Source organism: Callithrix jacchus, chromosome 4, assembly GCF_049354715.1.
Source record: "Callithrix jacchus isolate 240 chromosome 4, calJac240_pri, whole genome shotgun sequence".
Classification (NCBI taxonomy): domain Eukaryota; kingdom Metazoa; phylum Chordata; class Mammalia; order Primates; family Cebidae; genus Callithrix; species Callithrix jacchus.
This window is the reverse complement of record NC_133505.1, coordinates 151,228,604-151,247,778: the sequence shown is the minus strand read 5'-3', so window position 1 is coordinate 151,247,778 and position 19,175 is coordinate 151,228,604. Positions and strand designations below refer to the sequence as shown.

Sequence of the window (19,175 nt, the reverse complement as noted above, 5' to 3'; positions counted from 1 at the left end):
TTCCCAATGAATCCAACTAATATGAACTCCCCTGATGCATTCCTACTGCTACTCCCACCTGCCCTAATGAAACGCTAGAGTTCACATGTACCGTATGTATTAACTGGAAGATTAGTACCCAAGAAAATAAGAATAAACGCCAGACAACTTGGGAGGTCTCTTTTGTTCCCTTTACAAAAAACAATTCTTCATAATAATTTTTGGAAATAGATAGTGATGAATGCAATTATTGCCACTGGGTTGTGCACTTAAGAATTAAAATGGCCACCAGGGGTGGTGGCTCACACCTGTAATCCCGGCACTTTGGGAGGCCAAGGTGGGCGGATCACCTGAGGTCGGGAATTCGAGACCAGCCTGGCCAACATAGCAACACCCGTCTCTACTAAAAAACACAAATTAGCCAGGCATGGTGGCAGGAGCCTGTAATACCAATGACTTAGGAGGCCGAGGCTGGAGAATTGCTTGAACCCAGGAGGCAGAGGCTGCAGTGAGCCAATAATACATCATCGTACTCCAGCCTGGGCAACAAGAGCCAAACTCCCTCTCAAAAAAAAAAAAAAAAAAAAAAAACATTAAAATGGTCAATGTTATGTGTATTTACCTCAATTTAAAAAGTGATCATTCTTCTTCACACCCACTACTAGAGATTTTTAAGTCATTCTCTGTAGCCTCCCAAAGGTCTAACTTAAGAGCTTGTCTCACCGGCCCTCATGGACTCAACTCGTAGGCCACGCCAAACACGTGGGCTGCTGGCTTCCTTCCCCTGCTAAAATCATAGCAGCCACCCTTTTCAGTTCTTTTGATTCAAAAAACTGTGAAAGATGCTATGTGCATAGAGTGCTTGACAGCTAGAGAGATGACTGACGGGTTTTAAGGGGAGGAGGGGAGGCATGAAGCCTGCTGGCACTGGTTGTCCCACCTCACCTTCATCTCTTCCACAGCACTCTCAAGCTCTTCTGGTGACTTGTACTCAAAATCCCGCTCCAGGTATTCTTCCTCGGCCTGGGTCATCCACTCCTGCATCTCTGCCAAGTCCTTCTTCAGGTTCACAGCTTTTTCTTGACTTTCAGACAACCTGCTTTTTTGAGTAGAGATCTACAAAGGAAAAGCCATTCCCCCAAATAGACAAATGTTAATGTGTTCAATGTCAAGTTTAAGCTCTTAATATTTAAAGGCACAGCGATAACTTTCCAAGATGAATTGCATGTTTTAAAATTCAAGTAACAACTCATACATTTCATACTAATGCTGTAGAATATAAGCAATAATGAAAATAATCTTATAACTGGGATTCTATACCATATTTTGGTTAATACTCTTATCTCAAAGTATCTATTACAATTTTGAAAATGTATCACTGTAATCCCAGATGTAGGAATCTAATCTGTAACAGTAAAAGCACATATATGAGGTAAATTTAATGTAGCACTGTTTATAATGAATAAAAGCAAAAACAATAAACCTAGAAGCAGGTCAGTCTTGGTGGCTCACACCTGTAATCACAGCACTTTAGGAGACCAAGGTGGGCAGATCACCTGAGGTCAGGAGTTCGAGATCAGCCTGGCCAACATAGCAAAACCCTGTCTCTACTAAAAATACAAAAATTAGCCAGGCCTGGTGGCACATAATGACAAAAAAATAAAAATAAAAGAGTCTTTCACTTTCCCCTTTAGTTTTCTCTACGACGTGATGGTTTTGAACTTCCTTAGATTACTACTGCCTGTAGTCCCAGTTATTTGGGAGGCGGGGACAGGAGAATTGCCTGAATGTGGGAGGCAGAGGCTGCAGTGAGTCAACATCGCACTACTGCTGGGAAACAGAGTGAGACTCCATCTCAAAAAATAATAATAATAACCTAGAAGCAACCAAAATGTTCATTTTCTTCTTTTCAGCTGAATTTCCCATTAACATTTCACTTTTAAAGAACAGGGAGGAAGAGTGTGCTATTAAAGATGTCATAAGACACTGCTCTACACAATTTTGGTTTTGAGATCTACTATATTTGTATATGCCACGCAGACACAAAAAAAGTTACAGTAAAAAATCGTTGTCTGATTTCGATTCAGTAACTTAAAAATTTCAGAGAAGTCTGGAAATATTTTCAGAGCGCTCCTCCCCATAACTACAAAGTGACTTCTGTGAGAGAAGACTGTCCTGCAGTCGCTGTCCAACCCCTCGTTGGCAGGTTCAGCCTGATGCTCGAATTAAATGCCACAGTACTGACCACCCTGCCAGGGCTTGCTTGGCTGCTAGGCTGACAATAACCAAAGGCCAGCACAGGAACTGGATGGTTCTCACAGAAGTTCAAGTTAAGCAAGAGATGGAGGCTTTCCCAGTCCCTCCCTCCAGATAGGATCTCAGGGATAAAAACAGACAGAACCAAACCAGAGCTTTCCTTCTACTGTCCCCACAGGATAACCAAGGAGCTGGTACCAGCAACACTCACAATCCCACACCCAGGCTCAACTGATCATCAGGGTGAGCTTTTCACTAAAATAGAGGCACGGCACACACACACACAAAGAGAAACAGAGAGGGGGATTCCAGGGCTCCACTTCCAGAAAATTCTCTGTACATGTACTTTTTGAACACTAGTCAGCTATATGATTTTCATAGATCCAACAAGAAAGGAAGAAAATAAAGACACTATCATACGCTTACCAACAACAACAAAAAACCCTCAAAATTATCTTTAATTATCCTGAGAATATATACTTTCTATTTTTTGACATTAAAATGTTCCTTTTTTTTTTCAGGATATCATGAATGTAATAGAAGAAAGATAGACTATCTTTGTTGATTTGTTTTATATGTCTGTCATTTTTTAGCAAAATGAAAATTTGGCAAAATTATGTTTGCCCAAAACTACTTCAACATTTTTGCTAGTCAATGTAACGCAATTGTCTAGACATGTTCTAAATAATTATTCACACATGTGGTTATCTCCTTGCTGAGGACATTTTAAATTTCCCATATATTTATTCCCATGTTTTGAATCAGTAATTCGCAATGAACTCTTTATAGTCATATGTATGTAGATGGATGGATGGATGCATGGATGGATGGATGGATGGATGGATAGATGGATGGATGGATGGATAAATGAAGATATGAACTTCTATTTATTACCTTCCTCAATCCTCATTGCCACTTCCAAACCACTTTCTCTATTTATTTTCTCAAAAACCCCAGTTTCTTAAGGCATATGCCATCACATTACAGTGCATCAAGAAAAATTTGAATTTAGCTAGGATAAGAGATGAGAGTGTCAGGCCGGGCGCGGTGGCTCATGCCTGTAATCCCAGCACTTTCAGAGGCCGAGGTGGGTGGATCACGAGGTCAACAGATCAAGACCATCCTGGTCAACATGGTGAAACCCCGTCTCTACTAAAAATTAAAAAAATTAGCTGGGCATGGTGGCGCGTGCCTGTAATCACAGCTACTCAGGAGGCTGAGGCAGGAGAATTGCCTGAACCCAGGAGGCAGAGGTTGCGGTGAGCCGAGATCGCGCCATTGCACTCGAGCCTGGGTAACAAGAGCGAAACTCCGTCTCAAAAAAAAAAAAAAGAGAGATGAAAGTGTAACGTTATTAGTTTCTTAAGTGTGATCGTGGTATTGCGGTTTTGCGGAAGGATGCCTTCATGCGTGGAGAATCATGCTAGAGTATTCAGGGGTGAAGTGGCATAATATTTTCAATTTCCTGTTCAAAAGTACAAGGAAAAGGATGTGTGTATGTAAACAGAAGGGCAGAAAGAGAGAGAAAGCAAATGTGGTAAAACATTAGCAAGTCTCTGGATATACAGCTGTTCCTTTTTATCATTCTTTTAACTTTTCTTTACATTTGAACATGTTCAAAATAAGTTAGTTGGGGTAAAACAACAAAAACAAAGCAAAATATTCAGTTATACCAATATAAATTTTTCTGATCCAAATGTTAGCCAAAAGCATTTCATTAAGAAATATGCACTATCTCCATGAGCATGCCTGTATTTCACATTGAATCCTCTATTTCCACTTCTTTGTCACTCATTTCAGCTATATGAAGCCTCCCTACTATTCCACTAACAAAAATCAAAGCAATCGGGAGAGGATACCTCCCAGTTCTACTGTTCCTATATCATTTCCTCCCTTCCATTACCACAAAGAAGCCATATCTCACAGCCAACATCTTAACTTAGTCGGTGGATCTCATCCTTGCATAATCACAGAGCTCACTTGAGAAATTCTCCTATCTCCATCTCTTTCTGCACCATCATTTTTTTTTCTAGGTGAGGTCCTTCTATTTGGCATGCCTTATTATTAAAAATGACAAAACCACCTCTTTGGATTCCCATCACCAGCACCCACCCATTTCTCTGCTCCTCTGAAGAGAGGAATTTCTCAAAGTTGATTATGCCTGGTGTCCCAGTTCCTCAGTTCCCACACCCTCCTCGACACTCTTCACTATGACTTTTTCCCCCACCAGTTCACTGACCCTATTTTCTCAAGTTATTAAATGCCTCCTTCTCATCAAATTCAAAGCTGGATTTTCAGTTTTGACTGGCCCCTGCAATCCTCAGCATTAGGCACTGTGAAAAGCTCTCTCCACCTAGCATCTGGGAATCCACATTTCCAGTTACTGTTCTTTCTTCCTTAGCTTCTAGCATCAAATTTAACCCTTTAGAATGGAAGTCGTCATTTCATTTACAAAAGCTTCTCCTTCATTATTGCAGTAAATGGCAACACAATTCACACAAAGTGGAAGCTGTGCAAAAATCCTGAGCCAGCCTTGACCATTCACTTTTTCTCCGATCACACATCCAATTCTTTACCTAGGTCTCCTCTTTATTTTCAAACCTAATATTTCTCATGCCCTCCATCACTACGTCTCTGGCCTCCCTAGTGCATGGGGCCATCCTCTCTTTCCAAGACTGCAGTAACCTCATGAGAATTCTTTCTGTTTTCATTCTTGCCTTCCCAGAGCAAACTACTCACACGAAAGCCAAAGAGAGGCCAAGTGCAGTGGCCCATGCCTGTGATCTCAATGCTTTGTGAGGCTGAGACAGGAGGATGGCTTAAGGTCAGCAGCATCTCACCAGACTGTCATCTGGTCTCGAACTGCTGACCTCAAGCCATCCTCTTGCTTCAGCCTCCCAAAGCATTGAGCCAGAACCCCAATTCTACAATGTGTTTTTTTTTTTTTTTAAGACAAGGTCTGGCTCTTTCGTCCAGGTTGGAATGCAGTGGTGCGATCTCAGCTCACTGCAACCTCCACCATCTTGGCTCAAGCCATCCTCCCACCTCAGCCTCCTAAGTAGCTGGGACTATAGGCACATATCACCATGCCTGGCTAATTTTTGTAATTTTTATAGAGAGAAGGTTTCACCATGTTGCCGAGGCTGGTCTCGAATTCCAGAGCTCAGGCAATCCACCCACCTCAGCCTCCTGAAGTACTGGGATTACAGGCATGCCCCACTGCATCTGGCCCAAAAATATTTCTAAAATTAGCTAGGGATGGTGGTAAACACCTATAGTACCAGCTATCCTGGAGGCTGAGACAGGAGGATTGCTTGAGCCCAGGAGTTCAAGGCTGCAGTGAGCTGCGATCATGCCATTGCACTCCAACCTGGGTGACAGAGCAAGGCACTGTTGCTAAAAAAAAAAAAAAAAAAAAAAAAAAAAAAAAAAAAAAACCAAACAAAAGGCCAAAGTGATCTTAAAAGATCTAATATCACATGTCACTTTCCTGTTCAAAACCTTCAAATTAATTTCTGTGTAATATCATACTTGAAAGAAAATCCCAGTCCTTTCCTCCAAAGCCATAGGTAATCCATCCTCTGCCTTCCTCCACCTTCAAATATTACCATTCTCCAACTCCCTAACTCCTCTCTGCTCTTTTCCAGCTACACTGATTTCATTCTTTATGAAACATACCAAGTTCATTCCCACCATAAAGTTTTAAAATTTGCTATTCTTCATGCCTGAATGCTCTTATCTGAACCTTACAAGCCTTGTGTCTTACGTTACTCAGTTCTCTATTCAAATGCCCCCATCTCAGAAAGCCTTTCCCTGAATACCCTATTTGAAATAACCCACCTAGCCCTAACTCCTTGCCATTCCTCCATATTATCTGTTATCCATCTGTTTCACTAGAATGTAAGCTCCTAAAGAGGAGTTTCTTCTTCCTTGTTCAATGCTGTACCTTCAGTGCCTAGAATGATGATGGCACATGGCAACTAATTAAGAAATATTTGCTAAGAAAATAAATGGTCACAACCAAGTGTTTTAGGGGTAAAGCAAATATCATAAATGTGTGTCAAACTGGATTTCAGAAAAGAATGGGTAAGCCCTGAGCCAAACTGGACAATTAGTATCCTCTCTTAAATTAAAAAATGATGCCTTTTTTTGCCCCAACTCACAACCCATGATGGAGTTATTCTAGACCATTGTTTTGCAAACTGGATGGGTCATAATAAATTCAGTCAGTTGAGAGAAGCTACAGTCTACACTTTTGATAACCGTAAATAGTAACGTTAAAAAAAACTCACCTCCTTGCTAAGTTTCTCCAGTTGGGTTTGATAGTCACCTAGCCTTGTCTGCACCCAAGTTTTTATTCCAGCAACTGGACCACTTCGAAGATTAGTTTCTATTTCCTTCATGCTTTTCAGAGATGATTCAATTGTTTCTATTTCATTAACAAATGCCTGAACACATAAAAGAGGCCATGTTGAGTTCATTACTATACAAGTGGATGCCATAATCATTGTCTATCTGCTTATCTCCCTAGAAATACTATAGAAGCAGACTGCTTAAGAGTCAGTACTTCTAACTACTTAAGAAATAGTGTGCCTTAATAAATTCATTTCACCTGGGTGCTTGATACAGCCATCTGCCAAATTAGATTGGAAATACTTGACTCTCAGTAGGGAATAGTCTTTTAATTAATGTAGAGAAGCCTGATGATTTTACCAAATATAAACTGCATGCACTATTACTAGCAAATTCATTTGTTAAATATGTTTTTCTTAAATCCTCACCATGTGGCACTAGAAAAGCAATATACAATGACTCCTAATGAACTAAAATTCTTCTTGTTCTCTATTCTATAACCTCTCAGAAATCTGTAACCATGGCCAAAAATAAAAACATGAAGACTCCATCATTCTTTTGTTAGCTATGAAGTCATAAAGGCTGTAAGATGAACGATATTTTATCTAGATTTAATGCTATGTCACATTCTCACAATTTTAATAATAGCAGCAAATCACATTAAAAAAAAAGAAAATGTTATTTATGAAAAGTTCCCCAGATCAACAGAACTCACAGAGCACTGGTCCAACTGCCTCTGTAGATCTGTGTCATCTCCTTGGGCAGCCTGCTGTTTCATTAAGAAGTCTTTCACGCCATCAATCCACTTCTCAATGATTGTTGAATCAGCCTAAATCAAACATGATAACAGAGGGGGATATTACTCTGTGACGTTCAGCCTACCACATCTCCAGATCCACTGCCACTGCAACAAAGGCAACTTTTTAAAGCTCTGATAGTATTGTTTTCATTTATTTTATTTCTTTTGTTAAAGCTTCCAACTTTGAAAAGAATTATTTTTTTCTTTCTTGACTGAAATCCTCAAAAGATGACAGGTTAGCAACAATTCTAAACATTTCCAAACGCTCTCCAGTGAACCAAGCTCTTTTTGCTTAAATGCAAGCATTAGCCATGATCTAAAATGCAAATTACAGGGAAAAATGGATTTCTAGGTATAAACAGCTAGAAAGTATTTTGCTCTGATATAATTTAGAACAATTTTTCTCCAAAGTTAGTGACTCAGAGCAGAAATAAACAAATGCACGGTGGAGGGAATACAACAGATGGTTCTCACTTCTGCTGTTTGGGCGCCTTTTTATCTGAGAACCCTGCACAGATCACTGCTCACCTCCATTCTTTCACCCAACATTTATTAAGCACCCACTGTATATATAATCCAGTTACTATGCATGGTGATAGGGGTTCAAAGGCAAATGCAAAAGCAAACATTTTGCAAAGAGAAAAAGACTTTAGAGAGAAGGTAACATTGGAACTGGGCTTTAAAGAACGCAAATAAGGGCTGGTTGCTGTGGCTCACGCCTGTAATCCCAGCACTTTGGGAGGTCAAGGTGGGCGGATTACAAGGTCAAGAGATAGAGATCATCTGGCCAACGTGGTGAAACCTCATCGCTAGTAAAAACACAAAAATTAGCTGGGCGTGGTGCTGCATGCCTGTAGTTCTAACTACTCGGAAGGCTGAGGCAGGAGAATTGCTTGAATCTGGGAGATGAAGGTTGCAGTGATCTGAGATTGTGCCACTGCACTCCAGCCTGGAGACAGAGTGAAAGTAGGTCTCAAAAGGAAAAAAAAAAAACAACCCAAATAAGTAGATGCAATTTGAGCTCTAATACTGAAGTCATCGTCATTTCTTCCCATAGGTGGGCAGCCACCATGTTTTTCTCCAGTCTTCGACTGTTTACATGTTCCCAGTTCCTTCCATGGTGTCTATAGGACATGATATCTAGTTATTGCTCTCACTACTCTGATCAACATGCTCTAGAAACTACATCAGTTGTTTAACATCCTTAAAATATGTAACCCAGAACCAACTATTCTGATCCTTATAATGTTTGAATCGATCACAAAGATCTAACTAGTTTTTATAAGGTTATCAGAGATTATCTCAAATACTTTGGTGAAATCAAGACTTGCCAAGAAAGTCTGTTTGTAAGCAGTATTTGAAGTAAATGAGAGAGCATCTTCAAATGTGAGATGTTATTACTCTGTGCATCTAATAATCTAGACTTCCTCCTCCAAAAAAGGAAGGAAGGAAGGAAGGAAGGAAGGAAGGAAGGAAGGAAGGAAGGAAGGAAGGAAGGAAGGAAGGAAAGGGGATAGAGGGAGGGAGGGAGGGAAGAAAAGAAAAGAAAGCAGTACTTAAAGGGAATGAGTCTGGACAAGACCTATTAGTGGAATCCATGTTGATTCCTGGTGACCACCACATTCTTTCCTAAGCACATATAAAATCTTTAATCAGTTATCGGGTCTTACACTTTGGCCAGGAACTGACATCAAACTTACTTTATGCCTTCAGCTTCTTGAAACTAATGTTTCCTCTTAATTAGGACATTCCTCCATCTCCATTTTTCCAGTATTTTCTCACAAGATTATGACATGAGTGACCCTGAGATCATGGGTAAAAATCCCACTTGTGCTGCAGATTTATGTCTCTATAGGAGCTCTGAGTGGTTCCTCATGTGGTCCCCTTAGTTCAGGCTCTAAAGCACCCTCAATAATGACTATTCTATACTTTCTAGTTTTGAAGGCCATTCTCTGATGAAGATGGCAAGTAAAAAGTGCTTATCTGGGTAAATTGATCTGCGTCCTTCATTAATATCACACCATCCTGCCTAAGCACTTCTGCATCTCGTTTATTTTTGGCACAGCTTTGAAAGCCATTTCAGCCCCATTGCATGCTTTCCCCAAGCTGCTTCTCCCTCTCTTCTCCAGCCTGTCTGACACTATATCCACAGGCCCATGCTCCTCTCATATGTTTTCAATTGGTTACAGGTCACTTCTTCAGTGTTTGCTCCAGCATTCGAAGATCTTAGCATAGAGAAGGCTTCTGGGAAGACACACTCAGGATGGGTAGAGAGGGGCATCCAAAAAAGACAGAAGTGCAAATATAGAGAAAGTGTGAATACATTCAAAAGAGTTCATAAAATATGACTTTTTAAAATTCTCCAATTAACTTGTCACCACAGATTCTTGCACTGCTAGTCTCCATTCTGTACTTTTTTTTTTTTTGAGATGGAGTTTTGCTCTTGTTGTCCAAGCTGGAGTGCAATGGTGCGATCTCAGCTCACTGCAACCTCCACCTCCCAGGTTCAAGTGATTCTCCTGCCTCAGCCTCTCAAGTAGCTGGGATTCCAGGCATGCACCAACATGCCCAGCTAATTTTGTATTTTTGGTAGAGACAGGGTTTCTCCATGTTGGTCAAGCTGGTCTCAAACTCCCGACCTCAGGTAATCTGTCCACCTGGGCCTCCCAAAGTGCTGGGATTGCAGGCGTGAGCCACCACACCCGGCAATTCTGCACTTTTAAAGAATACACTATTGTTATATAACTGGGAAATTCATTAATTCTAATTTGAATAAGGAAAACTAATAGTCTCCTCAGGCAAAATTTTCAAAATGTATATGAAAGCATTCTATTTCAAGGAGGTTTTAATCACAGCTGGGTTTGACTTGAGAAGCCGCCTTTAACTACTCCAGTCACTGGCAGATGAGAGGAAGTTTTATGGCCTTGACTGCCTTCCTTCCTCCCTCCTTCCCACCCTCTCTCAGACACACACAGATCCATGAGGGCACACGCAATTCACATGTATCTATTTCTTCTCTGCCTCTTAAACTTTGACATGAGAATAAAGAAAGACGAAAGCAACAGGCAGACAAGTCATGCAGGCCGATGGACCATCCCAACAATGAAAAAGGGAATAGAAGGGAATCTGTAAAGCCACACTGTAATATTTTTACTACTAAAAATCCGGCGTGTCATTCTGACCGCAGTGTGTTCTAAAAGGGACAGTGTGCCTCTATAAAGAAATGCTAAGGTCTGGCTACCAAGCTCAGCACCTGCCTAGCGATGGGGCCTTGAGAAACTAATTTTTCTTTGAGCCTTAGTAACTCATCTGTAAAACTGGAATCAAAACAACAATCTTGTCTGATTGTTCTGAAAAACAGAGACTGCCACGTAGAACAACGCACTAAATAGTAGTAGCTGTCTTATTACCAAGATTAAGACCAAGAATAATAATTTTATTACCAAGATTAATAATATTTTATTATTACTGCTTTATTATTGCCAAGATTAAGACCATAAAAGAGTTACCACATCCAAGTTCTGGTGTTTATGTCCCATCAGAGGCACCATTGGAATGAACAGCCAGGATGAGTATGTATGTGTCTGCGTAAGCATCGGTTTCAGTTTTTTAATTGCTGCCAACATTAATGCTTGTTCTATCCAGTAACTGTTTCAAAGTAACTGTTCAAACAGCTATTGCTTATAAACCTGGCTAGATCTGGCCAAACACAGCTCATTGGAAGGAATAAGGACAAAAGGAAAGGCCCACCCTTTTGAAGTTCCTAGCAGCTGCAGATTCACTCGGCACTTCTACCTCGTGGCACACCGCATGGGAAGGGGTACCAAGTCCCGAAGATCAGTGCTACCTAACACCTGTACAGGTACCAGCAGGAGACAGAGAGCTCTGCTCTGCCTTGCGTTCTCCCTATCCTATCTCCTCTTTCCCTGAGCAAAATATTGTCACAATCAACCTGTAGCAGATGTGTCCTGTGCTTTTCAAACATACCAAAAGCCTGCTCATCTTTAAGTCAATTCCACAGCAAAGAGGTTGGTTACAAAGAACATAAAAGGGCTCACATAAAAATAGTGTTTCTCTCTCCATTTAAAAATTACTCCACTGATGCACTTATTAGCTTCTAATCTACAATAATGATGATTTTTTTCTTTACCTCCATCTGCTTACAGAATACACACACACACACACACACACACACACACACACACGAGACTTCAGTTCTTATAAAGCAAAACAAAAATTGCTAGTAAATTTCTGAAGCAAATGTCATTATTTCACATGCAAAAAATAAATAAGTACTAATCTGGGGCTGCCATTTCTCATTCCTATTTTTACTCACAAATATTCAAATAAATATAAAATTACTAATACAGTATATTTTGAAAATCAAAATATCAAATATTCTAGTTTGGAAGGGTCAAAAGTCTACGCTGACCATTACTGCTCAAAAGCAATGATTTCTAAGCACTTCAGATGGGCAACACCCTGGTATGGGATCACAGAAAAGGACTGGCGAGGTCATTAAAACAATTCCTTTGACCCTGTCTCACCTCATCTCCCATCCCTCATCCTGTGAGCTCAGGATAGAGGTAATTTAAAGCTTGGTAAATCTGGATTTAAGACAGTAAGATTCCAAGGTACACAACTACCTCCGGAGACATGATTACAGCTAAATTCTTGGCATTTTATTTTGCTCCTCCCCCATGTGTTGGAATGTCCGCAGCTTTTTAAGACATAGACCAGGAAAAAAAGAAAAAAGAAAAACTGAGAAACCAGAACTAAACCAGCCATTTAAGGTGGTAAGGCTCCTATATTGTTTCACTTTATAATCTTCAATAACCTGAAAAATGCAACCTTGAAAATGTGCTCTCTCACTTAGTAGGGAAGACAAGCAATGACATTGCTGCTATACTTATTTACCAAACACTAATAAAGTTTTTAAATCTAAGGTAAGGATTATATGACCATTCCCTTCAGTAAAATGTGTTCACAAATGAGGGGAAAAAATCCCTTATGTGATAATTATATCAATTATATGTTACCTAAAAAGGGTTAAATCATCCGTACTAATATTCCTCTTAGAAAGTATTTACCATTGCATTTTTACCCTAAAATGCTTTCCAAAGTACTTTCAAAACCTCGTTCTGCCTTTTGGAGCTCCAGCACGCCCCCTTCCAGATTCCAGGTCAGAGCGAGTCCATTCCTGTGTGCCTTTGACTGTTCAACAATTGAAGGAAGAGCTATGACTACACAGGTGTCCTGCCGCTTAGGATAACCAGGCATTTAGACTGTATAAATCACTCTCACTAGAGAGGCCCGACACACCAATTACATTCACATCTGCTTACTTGCTCTATGCCATACAGGGATCTAGCCCTCAAAGAGCTCACGCCTCATGGGCAGAGAGACACACATTTCTCACCATAAAAACCGGTCTGAGCTGGGTCATTGTGAAGGTGTCAATAACACACAGTTGAATCACAGAGGAGGAAGTGATTATCCAACTGTGGGTGTGGTGGTGAGCTGGGCTGAAGGCAGATGAGCAGAGATGAGGAGGAGGATGTGAATTCCTAGCAAGTACGTGACATTTCCGGTTTTCTTCGCCATTAATACAAATACAAAGTGCCATTAATACAATATGTCCCTTTCTTGCCCTGAAGCCCTCCCTGCGTCTCCACTGTGAGCTGAGACAGGTGGGGAGAATCGGGGTGAGGGGGTCACCAAACACTACCCTAGGGTGTGAAGGAAACCAGATCCTTTCAGAAGTACAACTCTGGTATTGGTGTGGAAGATGAATTCCAGAGAGAAGAGACAGGAAGTGGGGGTCAGATCTAAAGGGTAATGGAATTGTCAGGGCAAGAGATTACAAGAGAGCCGGAACCCAGAAGGAAGGGCCTGAAGAAGGAAGAGGAGCCTAAAAATGCAGGCTGGAGCACTGGAAAATAGAAGACAGTTTTGTGTATGTGTTGGGGACATTTTTCATGATTTCCCAGTTACACACACGGCAGGAACTCTTGAATAGGGAAAAGGAAATACTTAATATGAAATACCTTGCAGCCCCTAAATCCAAATATATTACTGCTGGTGAGAAGAGATATATAAGCAGCCTCTTAAGATTTTATAATATTTTATCCCCATTATTCACATGAAAATCCAGTGAGTAAAATCAATAATGGAAAAAAATATACCCATTTCTTGTATTTTCAAGTGTTTTGTCACTTGGAAGGGGTACATTAGTTTGTAAAAGTACTGATGAATGTTTTACCTCATAAGTACAGGAATGGAGATCATTGCTTTGACATGGCACAAATGAAAATAATTTAAGAATGTATTTGAGCATGTCACAATGAAAAGGAATATGTAGGTCCAATCTCTACATGCACAAAACAAACCAGCTATGGAGACAAAGGAAATGTAGGCAGAGGAGGAGAAACACTGCAAAGCCAACAAATAACAGAAAATGAAAAGAGGCACACAGCTCACAGCCTCTTACAATACTGAAGGATAGCAGAAAAAAAAAGCAAGCACACAGCCACAAAAACACTTTCAAAGTTTAAATGTGCTGTATCAATGAAAGACGTTATTAAGTAGTGGGATTCACCTCCGACCTCTGTCTGTACTATGGATTTAAACGTCCCTCATAAAGTTCCAATATCATTTGCTTCTATAGTGTGGAAAAAAATGATTATAATCAGCAATATTTGTCAACTTTTCTTGTTTAATTTGAATGTACAAGAATCCATTGTTATTAGCTGCCCCTAGGAAAGAAAATGGTGTTGGGGAAAAACAGGAACACAATGTTCACTGTATTTCTGTGGTATTCAATTTCTTCATAATGTGTAGGCTTCATGTACTACTTATATAATGAAAAATGCATTTTAAGAATGAACAAGTCAACCATTTTGTTCCTAAGAAACATTATTATAAATTGGCATTGCATTTAAAACCTACTCTGCTTCATGTCTTAAAGACAAAAATAATTAAATGCCCAAAAAAAATCAGATCATTGAAAAAGGGAAAACAATAATGATCTGCAAATAAATATTTATTATAATTATCTAATAATTTGGGGGCTGAAATGTAAAGTTTTTCCAAGTAAATCATGAGCAGTTAAGTAACCAGCAAGTCCTACAAAGCAAAAAACAAAAAGTTTTCTTTTGACTTTAAAAAAAAAACATGTATTTCAATGAAGAAATTAAACAATTAAGGAATACAGACATTATATTCCTTAACCACAATCTTGCAGTTAGTACACAAGAAGCAAATAAAAAAGTAACCGGACATTACAAATCTGCTACAGTAACAACAAACACTTAAATATCCAGACACATATATTTGATGTGGGATATTTTTAATGGAAATAAATATTTGGCACACACCTAACTAACCACTTTTGGTGCCTACATTTGCTACATTAATAACAACAACCCACCAAAGCCTAAAGCTGGATTACTGTAACCACAGGACTCTTCTGTGTTTTGGGAGAACACTTACTCTTTTTAAGTTCCATATTGAAATATCAGCATACATTTGGCTTACCCTAAGAAATACTTTTAAGAGTCAAAAAAAGACTAACCCTGAGGTTAATCTCCATTTACACTTTGGATTTAAATCTGAAAACAAAGGGATGATCTTTTGAAAAGATGGGAAATGTTTAATCCAGCATTGCTGAACTTTGGCACAACTGACATTTGGGGCCAGATGATTATTTTGTTGGGGGTCTGTCCTGTGCATGGTGGGATGTTTAGCTGAATCTCTGGCCTCTACCCACTGGAAGCCTTCTCCCACAATTATGACAGCAGAGAGGTCTCCAGACATTAACAAGTGTCCTCTGGGGGGTAAAATCACCCCTGCTTGAGAATCACTGATAATCCAATGCTTGGACCATAAACAAAAACTTTAGAATTAAAGAAAAGATCAGTTCTCATTTTGGAAACAATTACAGCTCAATTAATTCTCAAGTTGTAAACAATTATAACTCATAATACACAACGAGAAGTGGGACCATCACAAAGTAAAATGGGCCAGGTGCAGTGGTTCATGTCTGTAATCCCAGCACTTTGGGAGGCTGAGGAAAGTTCGAGAGTAGGCTGGCCAACATGGTGAAACCCCATCTCTACCAAAAATAAAAAATTAGCCAGGCATTGTGGCAGGTGCCTATAGTCCCAGCTACTCAAGAGGCTAAGGCAGGAGAATCGCTTGAACCCAGGAGGCAGAGGCTGCAGTGAGCCAAGATCATACCACAGCACTCTAGCCTGGGGCAACAGGGCAAAAGAATCCGTCTCAAAAAAAAAAAGTAAATGAGTCAAAAATACTAACCCGCACATAACACATTCCTCTCCATAATTACTGGTTTATTTGAATAAGATCTCCATCTAGAACTGCACTTACACCTAGAGAAAAACTACCTCCTATCACTGTGATCGCACACAGCTACCCACACATACACACAACCCCACCATCTGTATCATCTGCTGATCATTCGTTGGAACTGCCCGTTAGTTCCTGAGTCAAAGAACACCCCTCCAAGTTCAGTGGTCACCACTCGGAGAATCTGGTGGGATTCCTTCCACAGTAACCTGTGTGAGGTCTTCCAGCTCCTCTTCTACCACGTGTTCTCTGACTTTGATTTTCAAAACAATCATTTTCGTTAATTTTGTCTTAACTTTCAATCTTTTCACTTTTTGGGGACAACATTCCTTATACAAATTCACTTAGCATCTAAATCCAAATCTATATATATTTAGAGCTGGATCTAAATATATGTAGATATAATATTTAGATCTAGATCCAAATATATGTAGAGTTATATATATTGTATCTAGATCTAAATATATATAGATTCAGATTTAGATTTTTTCTCTCTATATATATATATGCATATATACAGATATAACTCTATATAGAGAGAGCTATATCTACACATATTTGGATTTAGCTTCCAAGGGAATCTATATATACATATAGATAGATATATAGAGATATATCCAAATCTAAATCTCCTATTGCTAATTTCATTTCATTCATTGAAAAATATTGATTGCAGGCCTTCTCTGTGCCACGCATTGCTCTAGCCAGGTGTACATCTTGGTATACATCAGTGAATAAGAAATTTTAAAAAGACAAAGATCCCTGGTTGATGGGGGTGGGGGGAAGACCAAGGTAAGGAGTCACTGGGAGGATAGGAAGTCTGGCAGGGAGAGTCTGATTGGTTCATTCTTCACCCAGAACTTTCCTATTTAAGTACCAGGTGACCTGGAAACTCTGCTTCTCCATCCTTCTCATGGCCAGAATGTTAATTAATATCCAACCTATTCTGTCTGACACTGACTTCTATTGACATTGACTCTCTCTTTATACATCCTCACATTTATCCTTTCTTCTTAAAGTTTATCACTGCTATGTCTCTTGACATTTTCAGATGTAGTGAAGGATCCTGCTTTTGAATTTTCATGTCCCAGGAACTATTTGCCTTCCCACTCTGACACTGTCTGTCGATGGCCTAGCTCTGACATTTGACTTCAAATGAACCTGCAAGAAGCAGTTTCAAGTATTCAGCTACTTGCTACTCCCTGGGCCACTTCTACGGCTCCAACCAAGGTACCACTATAATCTAACCAACAGTCTGTATTTCACACAGGCCCTTCATGCCTGAAATGTTATTTTGAACATTTTTAAGCAATTTTCTCTTATCTTCAAGGTCCAGTTTACTCTACTTTTGACTTTGCTTCCAGACAAAAGGAAATAAATATGCTTTCCAGTATATACATTGAAAGTATATCTTTGATAAGTCCCAACTTAAATACATTAAGACATGTGGTCTACAAAGAATGTAAAGTATTCAAATAATAAATATGTGAGTCTTACATGATGATTACTATTTACTCTGTAATAAACTTAAACTCCCAATGTCCTCTGTATTTACCTCAAAAGCTCTGAGTTTGAGAATGATTTCTTCCAGCAAATGCACATCTTTGGAAACCAAGACCTTCAGTTTGTTCCACTGTCCTTGGACAATATCAAACTCTTGCTTATATAATTTTTCTACATCAGGGTGAACATTTTTCTCCAGAGCCTTTGTTTCGTCTGCAAGTTTATATAAGGTGGGTTTCTGATTCTCAAGGATTTCATCAAGGGCCTGGAAAAAGTTTTAAAAGATTAAAAATATACACAACAATGTGCCTGCACAGATATAGTAAAATGGGCTATATAAAGTCAAAAGTCGCTTCAAAATGCATTAGAAAGCATTTTTATCTCAAAAGAACAGTGGATGGGAGTGTAAATTAGTTCAACCATTGTGGATAGTGTGACGATTCCTCAAAGACCTAGAATCAGAAATACAATTTGACCCAGAAAACTTACTGGGTATATACCCAAAGCAACATAAATCATTCTGTCATAAAGATACATGCACACGTATGTTCATTGCAGCACAATTCACAATAGCAAACACAAGGAGTCAACCCAAATGCCCATCAATGATAGACTAAAGAAAATGTGGTACATATAAAACATGAAAATATAAACCATGGAATACCATGCAGCCATAAAAAGGAACGAGATCATGTCCTTTGCAGGGACATGGATCGAGCTGGAAGCCATTATCCTCAGCAAATTAATGCAGAAACAGAAAACAACAAATACCACATATTCTCACTTATAAGTGGGAGCTTAACGATAAGAACACATGGACACATGGTGGGGAACAACACAAACTGGGGTCTGTTGGAGAGTGGGGGTGGCAGGAAGGAAAGCATCAGGAAGAATAGCTAATGGATGCTGGGCTTAATACACAGGTGCAGCAAACTACCATGGCACATGTTTCCCATGTAACAAACCCGCACATCCTGCACAAGTACCCCTGAACTCAAAATAAAAGTTGGAAATCAAAAACCAAAACAAACCAAAAAATGTGAAAAACTCATGAAAAGTGTGTGTGGGCAATATAATGTATTCTCAACACTAAAACCAAGGGGACAGCACACCCAGTGTGGGACAAGTGTGCAGTGGTCAATGGCTGCTCTCTTTTTCATCTGATAAAATAGTGCAGAGCCATCAGGCTACTCAACTAAATGACCAGGGAAACATTCCTTTACAATGCAGAAAAAAACTATACATCAACCAGGTTAACTGTTAGTCCTCATTTCATTAAAGATATTTTTTTAGCAAATTATGAACAGGTTGAGATTTTAAATAGAAGGAGAAAGTATGCTTTTCTTCTATGAAAAAACATTTAATAACAGTATTTTCTTTTATGTGAGGTCAAACAAACCCTTAAAATCATAAAAAAATTTTGGACCAATGTTAAACAAAACTGATCCATTTTTTATTTTAAAAAAATTTCAGAGATTTAACTCTGAAAAAAATTCAAAATATGTAAGAGGAGATAATAGAAGGAGTATTAGAGTCCTAACATGGAAAATATGAATTACCTTTTTTTCTTGCAGGGCCTTCTCCACCTTGGCAAGATCATTAAGGACACTCAGAGATGCCTGGGCCTTATTTTCTGAATCCCTTAGCTCATCTCTCAGTGTTTTCAGTGTTTCCAGATATGCATGTCCAGGTTGGACCTTCGGTTCTGCATATTCAAAAACATTTAGTTTGAGAAAATCCTGTTAGGAATCCGTATTATTATATATACCATTATCCTAAGTGAATTCCAATACATGGCAAAGGAGACCCCATGATTAAAATGTAAAAGGGTCTCTGTTAATTAATAACACAGATCATTCCATTGGCATTTCTGAGACTCAGACAGTGACTTCTTCATTTCTGCAGATGCTGACATTTG

General features: G+C 39.3%; 1 protein-coding gene across 9 annotated transcripts in view; it reads right to left on the bottom strand.

Moving 5' to 3' along the window:
• Positions 1-19,175, bottom strand: part of UTRN (utrophin) — a 578,097-nt gene that overhangs the window by 376,936 nt on the left and 181,986 nt on the right. For all 9 annotated transcript variants that reach the window (XM_008995200.5, XM_078370245.1, XM_035296914.3 and 6 more), the window contains 5 exons: positions 18,817-18,962; positions 17,310-17,522; positions 7,304-7,417; positions 6,528-6,683; positions 925-1,095 (listed from right to left, as the gene is read on the bottom strand). In XM_008995200.5, coding sequence (XP_008993448.4) covers positions 925-1,095; positions 6,528-6,683; positions 7,304-7,417; positions 17,310-17,522; positions 18,817-18,962 — 800 coding nt within the window. The remainder of the gene's footprint in view (positions 1-924; positions 1,096-6,527; positions 6,684-7,303; positions 7,418-17,309; positions 17,523-18,816; positions 18,963-19,175) is intronic.